The sequence below is a fragment of the Hippopotamus amphibius genome, chromosome 2, assembly GCF_030028045.1.
Source record: "Hippopotamus amphibius kiboko isolate mHipAmp2 chromosome 2, mHipAmp2.hap2, whole genome shotgun sequence".
NCBI lineage: Eukaryota > Metazoa > Chordata > Mammalia > Artiodactyla > Hippopotamidae > Hippopotamus > Hippopotamus amphibius.
The window spans coordinates 21640861-21649440 of record NC_080187.1 but is presented as its reverse complement, the minus strand read 5'-3'; the positions used below and the strand labels follow the sequence as shown (position 1 = coordinate 21649440).

General features: G+C 48.4%; 2 protein-coding genes across 2 annotated transcripts; both read left to right on the top strand.

Annotated features, from left to right (window-relative positions):
• Positions 1 to 539: 539 nt before the first annotated feature.
• On the top strand, positions 540 to 2558 carry LOC130845603 (kidney mitochondrial carrier protein 1-like). The gene has a single exon (XM_057723063.1). It carries the CDS (start codon positions 1430 to 1432, stop codon positions 2309 to 2311), a length of 882 nt encoding a protein of 293 aa, XP_057579046.1. The 5' UTR covers positions 540 to 1429; the 3' UTR covers positions 2312 to 2558.
• A 2176-nt stretch (positions 2559 to 4734) lies between these two features.
• Positions 4735 to 6663, top strand: LOC130845940 (paraneoplastic antigen Ma1). Its single transcript, XM_057723815.1, has one exon. The coding sequence runs from the start codon at positions 4830 to 4832 to the stop codon at positions 5889 to 5891; it is 1062 nt and encodes a 353-aa protein (XP_057579798.1). The 5' UTR covers positions 4735 to 4829; the 3' UTR covers positions 5892 to 6663.
• Positions 6664 to 8580: the final 1917 nt, after the last annotated feature.

The window sequence follows — 8580 nt, the reverse complement described above, 5'->3', positions numbered from 1 at the left end:
GCCGGCCCCGGAGACCCGCGGCGACGGCGGCGACTCGGAGCGCACGGCCGGCGCGCGGGGTCCCGGGCCCTCGCGAGAGCGCGCGCGGCGGGCCGAGGGGGCCGCCGGCGGCCGGGGCCGCGCAACCATCCCATAGATGCTTTTTAAATCTATGAACCTATCACGTGAACGCTAAAGTCGTGTTTTAGAAATGACAGACATTTTTATTCATAAAACTGAAAGAAGGTTCAGCTTAAATCATTATCTTACATTTATTTATTTATTAAGTTTCATAAGGGATAGCCTTGTACCTCAGAGCTTGCTCACACTCCTCAAATTAAATTCACTCAGGGGAGCGCGCTTGGACAGAAGATGAGAACCGTGGTTATCCTTCCAGTCACTGGGCTTGCTCAACTGGTTTGGGGTAGATGCACCAGAGGGGTGATTTAGTGGGGGCGGCGGGGGGGAGGGGGAATTCCGTGGCCTGGGAGTCAGGAAACCTGTTTTCCAGGTGGCACCAGGAGCTGTGTGCGCTGTGGCAGGCCCAGCCCCAGGACACAGCATCTGTGGCCCGTTTCATCCTTCCCTCCCCAGAGTGCCCATCCCCCTCCAGGAGCGCTCACGCAATAACATCCCTGTATCAGGGCCACTTCCAACGCTTCTCCGTGTACATGGGAGAGAACTGCTCAGTGAGAAAGCTGCCACGCTGGGCACTTTCAGGATCTGGCCCAGTGTTTTTTTGAACTCAGATGTTCCAGATTTGTCAGTAGCAAGACTCTGGCTGAGGCCAGTCATTTCTTGGTATCTCTCCCTGGAAAGAAGAGCTGATTCAGCTTCAGAGTCTGGATGGCGAAGGCCAACTGCAGCACCAGGTAGGAGAGAGAGCCTAGATCTTGGAGTTGGAGCTGAAAGAGCATTGAACAGGTGTTGGGAGACCTGGAGACTGGTCACTAAAAGCTGTGAGACCTTGACAAGCTGTTTAATATCTCTGGACTGTCAGCTTTGGGAAGGTCAATGAGAAGATGCATATAAAAAGTGTGTTCATGCTCCACAAGGAAACAATCACCAAAATGAAAAGGCAGCCTACGGAATAGGAGAAAATATCTGCAAACCCTATGTGTTATAATGGATTAATATCCAAAATAAAAAAGGAACTCCTACAACTCAATAGCAAAAATCCAAATAACCTGATGTTTTAAATGGGCAAAGGATTTGAAGAGACATTTCTACAAAGAAGTCATACAAATGGCCAACAGCTATGTGAAAATGTGCTCAACATCACTGATCATCAGGGAAATGCAAATCAAAACCACACTGACTTTTTTTCCAGTTTCCCCGCTCTGGTTGCTGCTGAGCCTGGGCAAGAGGAGGTGCAGGGCCACCGGCGCCCAGAAAAACCCTGTTGGAGGCTGTGCTTCTGTGAACGAAAGGAGAAGGGACAGCGGTGAGCATGTCGGCCCTGAACTGGAAGCCCTTCGTGTACAGAGGCCTGGCCTCCAGCATGGAGGAGTGCAGTACATTACCAACTGATTTAACCAAGACACGGCTCCAGATTCAAGGCCAGAAGAATGATGCAAACTTTCAGGAAATCAGGTATCGAGGAATGTTGCCTGCGTTAGTGAGGATAGGCAGAGAGGAAGGCCTGAAAGCACTGTATTCGGAGATTGCCCCTGCGATGCTACGCCAGGCTTCCCATGGCACCACCAAGATAGGCACCTACCAGAGCTTGAAGCGGTTATTTGTGGAGCGCGCAGAAGATGAAACCCTTCTGATAAACGTGGTCTGTGTAATTCTCTCTGGAGTTGTATCCTCAACCATTGCTAATCCAACTGATGTTTTGAAAATTCGGATGCAAGCACAAAACAGCACCCTTCAAGGAGGAATGATAGGTAACTTCATTAACATTTACCAGCAAGAGGGAACAAGAGGACTGTGGAAGGGCATGTCCCTTACTGCTCAGAGGGCTGCTATTGTTGTCGGCGTGGAGCTGCTGGTCTATGACCTCACCAAGAAGCATCTGATTCTCTTGGGTCTGATGGGGGATGCTGTGAGAGGAAATACACATTTCCTCTCAAGCTTCACCTGTGGGCTGGCGGGGGCCCTGGCCTCAAACCCTGTTGATGTGGTGAGAACACATATGATGAATCAGAGAGTCCTTCGAGATGGCAGATGCCCTGGCTACACAGGTACCTTGGATTGCCTGTTACAGACATGGAAGAATGAAGGGTTTTTTGCTCTGTGTAAAGGGTTTTGGCCAAACTGGTTGAGACTTGGTCCTTGGAATATTATTTTCTTTGTGACATATGAGCAGTTGAAGAAATTGGATTTGTGACAAGTCAAGACTGCATGAGCCATCCCTCTGAAAATGCTCACTTCTGAAATAGCAGAGCTTCCTGTCTTTCCCACTGCTTCTCATTGCTTGGCCCGCCACAGATTCTGAGGTGTGAGCAACAGGTGAAGCCTGGGTGAGCTCAGATCGCTGTGTCCTGGCATTGAATGCTCTGCACCAAATATTTAATGGCATAGACTGTGACATCCAAACACCAGTCCTTACCATTCAAGTGCCCTTTGACATCAAAGATAACATGAAATGCATGTTTCTTGCTAAAGAAACTTTCATGAAGATCAGGAACTGTGGACCATTTCCTTCAGGGGAGAGTAACTCCTGATGCATCTCAGCTCATAGCTGAGACTCCCAGGGGGTTCGAAAGAAGCTCCTTGCAACTGTGGAATAGAGCCTCCAAGATGGTGTTATTGTTCCTGAACCTCTTGGGGGGGCTTTGGCTTCGTGTCAGCTGAAGAAATTCACACATGGAGACCTGGTATAAACAGTGCAGGATACAGAGCCCTGTAATATTGCACTGGTTTGTAATTTCCTATTTTGGCAGGATATTTCACTTATAACAAGTGACTTTTTAAGCCTTTGACAACTCGAGGTTTGTGAGGAATTGTTACAAAGTATTAATATCTAAACTCATAATGGTGTGATAGGTTGGCTTGGAAGGTGGCAAAGTCTGTGGTGGTGGGAGGTGTTTTTAAGCTACTTCTGTCTAGGTAATGTTTGTAATTTGCTGTTATTTTAGCAAAGTTTCTATTTCCAAATATGTAGAATGGGGATAATAACATCTATTGATATTGAGGGTCGGGTAAAGAAAATAGTAGCTGCTACTACCTGACTTGTAGGATGTGTGTTTACATCATACTGTCATACAGCCATCATCCCAGAATAAGCAGTCCATGTGTAAAAAAACAAAACAAAACACACTGAGCTGTCATCTCACAACTGTTAGGATGGTTATTTATTTTTTTTTTTTTAAAAGGGTAAGTGTTGGTGAAGGTCCGGAGAAAAGGGAACCCTTGTACACTGTTGATGAGAATGTAAATTGGTGCAGTCATTATGGAAAGGAGTATGGAAGTTCCTCAAAAAATTAAACTTAGAACTACCATATGATCCAGCAATCCCACTCCTGGGTATATATCCAAAGGACTTGAAATCAGGATCTTGAAGAGATATCTGCATTCTCATGTTCATCACAGCATTATTCACAATAGCCTAGCCAAGATATAAAAAGAACTTGTGTCCATCAGTGGGTGAATCAATAACGAAAATGTGGTTTCTACATACAATGGAATATTAGCCTTAAAAGAAAAGGAGATTCTGCCATTCGCAACATCATGGATGAACCTAGAGGACATTATGTTAAGTCCTACATAAATCAGACACAGAAGGACAAATACTACATGACATCGCTTATGTGAGGAATCTAAAATAATCAAGTATACAGAAGCAGGGAGTAGAATGGTGGTTGCCGGGAGCTACGGGGAGAGGGAAACAGGAGGGTGTTGGTCAGAGGATACAAAGTTTTGGTTATACAAGGTGAATAAGTCCTGTCCTAGATATCTGCTGTACAGTTAGTGTCCATAGTTAACAATAATGTACTGTACACTCAAAATGTTGCTAACAGGGTAGATCTTATGTTCAAATCACAAAAAGTAATAACAAAGAGGACAGGAGGAAACTTCTCGAGGTGATGGATATGTTTATGGCATAGACAATGGTGATGGTTCTATGGCTGTATACTGATCCCCAAACTTGTCAAGTTGTATACGTTAAATACGGGCGGGCCGCCGGGCCGCACCATCCCGCCGCAGCCGGCGCGCGCAGCCGCCGCGGCCCGCCTTAGCCTGCCCCAACTCTAGCCTCGCTTCCGCATCCTTCCCGCACCTCCGCCACCTGTGTTCGGGGTCCTCGGCCGTGCTCGCCGCCCAGAGAGGTACCTGCGCCCGCGAAGAAGCCGCTCTCGGGCGGGCCCCGCCGCGGCGCCCTCAGGACAGTCTCTTCTTCCGGGGGCGGCACAATTCCCGTGGACAGAGAGGCGGCTCCTCGCGCGCCTGAAGGCCGGGCTCCGACCGCGAAGGCCCGGTTGACGCCGGCAGCCGCCACGATTGCCCGGCGCTCGGGCTGCGGAGAACGGGCGGCCACGCCCCGTGATCGCACCGCGGCTGCCTCTCCGGCCCGGCGGCTCCCGCCCTCGCCTCTGCGCGACGCCGCGACGCCCTGCCCGCAGGTGGAGGACGCGGCCCGCCGACCGGACCCGAGACGCAAGATGGCGATGGCTGCGTGACTGAGCAGCCCCCGAGCGTCGCTCGGAGAACGCTGAGGACTGACATTGGGCGGCAGCGGAGGGACGAGAGCGGGACTCAGGGGTCGTTTGTTCATCGTGGTTGCGTGAAGCTTGACTCCCTTTGGCGTGTTGCGGGGGGGCGTCTGCTGTGGTCCTAAGTCCTAGAGCACAAGGGAGCCACAGTAACCCGTATTTGTGGAATCGGGGCCCTTGAGAGTCGGGAAAATGGCGATGACGCTGTTGGAAGACTGGTGTAGGGGGATGGACGTGAACGCCCAGAGAGCCCTGCTGGTCTGGGGGATCCCAGTGAACTGTGATGAGGCTGAAATTGAAGAGACCCTGCAAGCTGCGATGCCCCAGGTGCCCTATAGAGTGCTTGGGAGAATGTTCTGGAGGGAAGAGAATGCCAAAGCGGCCTTGTTAGAGCTCACTGGCGCTGTCGATTACGCCTCCATCCCCAGGGAGATGCCGGGTAAGGGAGGCGTATGGAAGGTGGTCTTTAAGCCTCCGACTTCCGATGCTGAATTTCTAGAAAGGTTTCATCTCTTCCTAGCAAGAGAGGGGTGGACCGTACAAGATGTTGCCCGTGTCCTTGGGTTTCAGAACCCCACTCCGGCCCCAGGTCCAGATATACCAGCAGAGATGCTAAACTATATTTTGGGTAATGTTATTCAGCCTCTTTTTGAGTCCATATGGTACAAGAAGCTGACACTGTTCTCCGGGAGGGACATCCCGGGGCCTGGGGAGGAGACATTTGATCCCTGGCTGGAGCACGCTAACGAGGTCATAGAGGAGTGGCAGGTGTCGGATGTAGAAAAGAGGCGGCGGTTGATGGAGAGTCTTAGAGGCCCTGCTGCTGATGTCATCCGCATCCTCAAGACCGACAACCCTGCAATTACCAGCGCCGAATGCCTGAAGGCGCTTGAGCAGGTGTTTGGGAGCGTTGAGAGCTCTAGGGATGTGCAGGTCAGATTTCTGAACACTTATCAGAACCCAGGAGAAAAGTTATCTGCTTATGTCATTCGTCTGGAGCCTCTGCTGCAGAAGGTGGTGGAGAAGGGGGCCATAGATAAAGATAGTGTGAACCAAGCTCGTCTGGAGCAGGTTATTGCCGGGGCCAACCACAGTGGGGCCATCCAAAGGCAGCTGTGGCTGATCGGGGCTGCGAAAGGGCCAGCCCCTAACTTGTTCCAGTTGCTGGTGCAGATCCCTGAAGAGGAAGCCAAGGAAGAGGAGGAGGAGGCTGAGGCTGCCCTCCTGCAGTTAGGCCTGGAGGGGCACTTCTGAGTCCTGAGAAAAGGGGCTTTAGCGCAGGCCTAGATCACGGCTGCTTTCGTTCGTTGTCCCTGTGCTGTGTTACAGATGTGTCTCCTAGAAGTAAAGACTTAGTCATATTTTTTCTGGGGGTAGTCAGGCCTGCATATTCATGTAACACTAGTAAAATCGTGCAAGCGTGCACCAGAGCTGCTGCAGTAGGAGTCATGCTAGCTACAATGCCAGGGAAAGGTTTGGACACAAGTGCTCAGTGCAAGCTGTCATCATGGCATTATCATCAGTTCTGAAAAATATGTGAACGCGTGACACTTCCCATTGAGGTAATTAAATGTGAAATTGCATGTTCAGATGTTTAGTGCGGGGCCTGGCTAACACAAGAAGCGTTCAGTAAAAGTGTGAACTGTTATTACTACTATTGTGAATAGTTTTTGTGTTTACTGTAAATTGTTCCTGATTTATATTAACAGAAATGTGAATTAGATATTATTATTCAACTTAACAGTGCAAATTTCTTATTTTTCACCTTTAAACATCTAGGTCAGTTCAGTTGAAAAGTGTTCTGAAACTACAAAATGGGCTGTTAGAAAAATACTGCACTTACAGAGCTGTGTAAATTAAGTTTTCACTGATTGCAAGGGGCGATTAATATGAACCAGTTACAATATCTGTTCCGGCATTTCAAATCTTTATCATTGAAGAGTAGTTTAGCTTGTTCTTGCTGATTCCAGGTGTTCTAAATTTGAAGTTATCAAATAAATGTATATTAATAAAAATATTTTTTTAATTCTAAAAAAAAAATACAGTCAGCTTTTGTGTATGTCAATCACACCTCAATATAGTATTGGTTGTTTGTTTTTAAAGCATGTTGCTTTACTAAACAGTTGTCAAATCTTAAATATTTATACATTATCTTGCCATGAAGCCTATTTTTCCAATAAGTTCTACCAAGAACTTTATTCTTCCAAAGTGATTCTTTTCACAACCTCCTGAGATCATTTATCCCCTTTGCTCAGAGAAGTTTAATGCAGGAATTGTTACCATTTTCTTTCTTGTGAGTCTGATGGACTATGGATTCTCTCTCTAGAGAAATGCCCCTGTGTGCGTGTACACACACACGCACACAGACACACACACACACACACTGTTTTGCACATAATTCCTGTGGCTTTTTGACACCCAGAAGTCCATGGATCTAAGTTTTAAAAATCCTGAAAAGGAATGTTGGAGTCCTATAGCATCTCAGAAGCCAGGGTTATGATTCTTTTCCATACTGGCCAAGCAAGTCTAGATAGTGTCAGTATTCTGCTCTGCTTCTCAAGCACTGCTCCATCTACAGGCAATGTTCAGTTCGGACCTACCAAAGTTGACTGTCCTGCCAGAAGTCATGCCTTCAAATATCTCTTCCCTCACCCTCCCTGCTCCTCAAATGTCCTCAGCTGGCCTTGGCTCATTGCACTGGTGCGGGGCAGATACAATGGAGAAGCAGCCAGGGCAGGTGGAAGCCTTCACGTGGTACATCAGGGCTGGGTTCCAGCTTAGTTCTGCCTCCAGTGCTTCTGGGTTCCTTGATAAGCCTGCTTCCTAGATATCTGGTCAGTACTCCTCCCTTCCTCAGCTGTACCCCTGCCCTGAGTCCATCTGCAGGGCCACACCTAGAGAGTCACACTTGAGGAAATAGACTGCCTCCTAAATGTGAACCCAACTTGATCGGGGGCTCCCAGCAAACCCGAGAAGCTCAGAGAAGGGTCACAGTGCAAGTGATAGGCACTCACACTGAGCTTTCTTTCCCAGATGGTGGCAGGTGTTCTACACGATCCCTAAGTGGCAGAGGAATGGAAGTGCCCCCGCCCCCAACCTTCCAAAGTTGGGAGCCAGAGTATTGCCCCCACTGTGGTGTCTTTGGAGATTCAGATCTCATCCTAGATCAGTGTCTGGAAGGTATGAAGCTTAGAAGGAGTGTTCCCAACAGACCAGAATGCAGACGCAGTACCGAGGCTGTGTGTTTCAACCCTTCCATTCAATTCTCACTTTTTGTGCTGCCTCTAAAATGGGTAGGAATACCCAGATTCACGACTCATTCACTGGATCGTTTCAGCATGAGAATAAAGAAATTCCCATGGACTACTCTGTCTTAGGGTGAAACCAGGCAAAGCCTATTTGTAGACTTAGTCTTCTAAGATACAAAGTACATTTGTAATGAGTTTCCGTACTCCTCAGAGAGGGAAGAAAATATTAAAGCTTGTTTGCAAAACTTGCACAGGAAAGAGACTAGAGGCTAAAATTCCAAAGACCTCGTGGTTAGCTAGAATATCCTATCAGATTATTTAGCTTCTTTCCAAATGATTTTTCTTAAGAAATGAGTCACAGGTGTATATTCTGCCTTTTTCTAATAAAGTTTTGAACATCGACTTGGATATCTAAACTCCTTTGTAACATGCCACACAAGTTTCCCCTGGGGCACAGTGCAACAGCACCTCTCTCCTCGTGTAACCTGGAAGCCTGACAGGCCTAGAGGGCTCCAGCTGGCGTCTCTACCCACCATGTGGCTCTGCTGAACTGCCCCGACGCCCCAGCCGCCTGTGAGAGCTCACCTACTGTGCTCTGGGAAGTCTGTGCCCAGGCTAAGCTGCAGTTCTTTGTAAGGGGGTCTTCTGAAGGAGGGGGAGGGGCAGGGGAAAGCAAGGACAGGGTAATAAGTTTC

Bases quoted from the DNA above. Each gene is read 5' to 3' on its own strand.
- LOC130845940 (XM_057723815.1), top strand. From the start codon at position 4,830: ATGGCGATGACGCTGTTGGAAGACTGGTGTAGGGGGATGGACGTGAAC.
- LOC130845603 (XM_057723063.1), top strand. From the start codon at position 1,430: ATGTCGGCCCTGAACTGGAAGCCCTTCGTGTACAGAGGCCTGGCCTCC.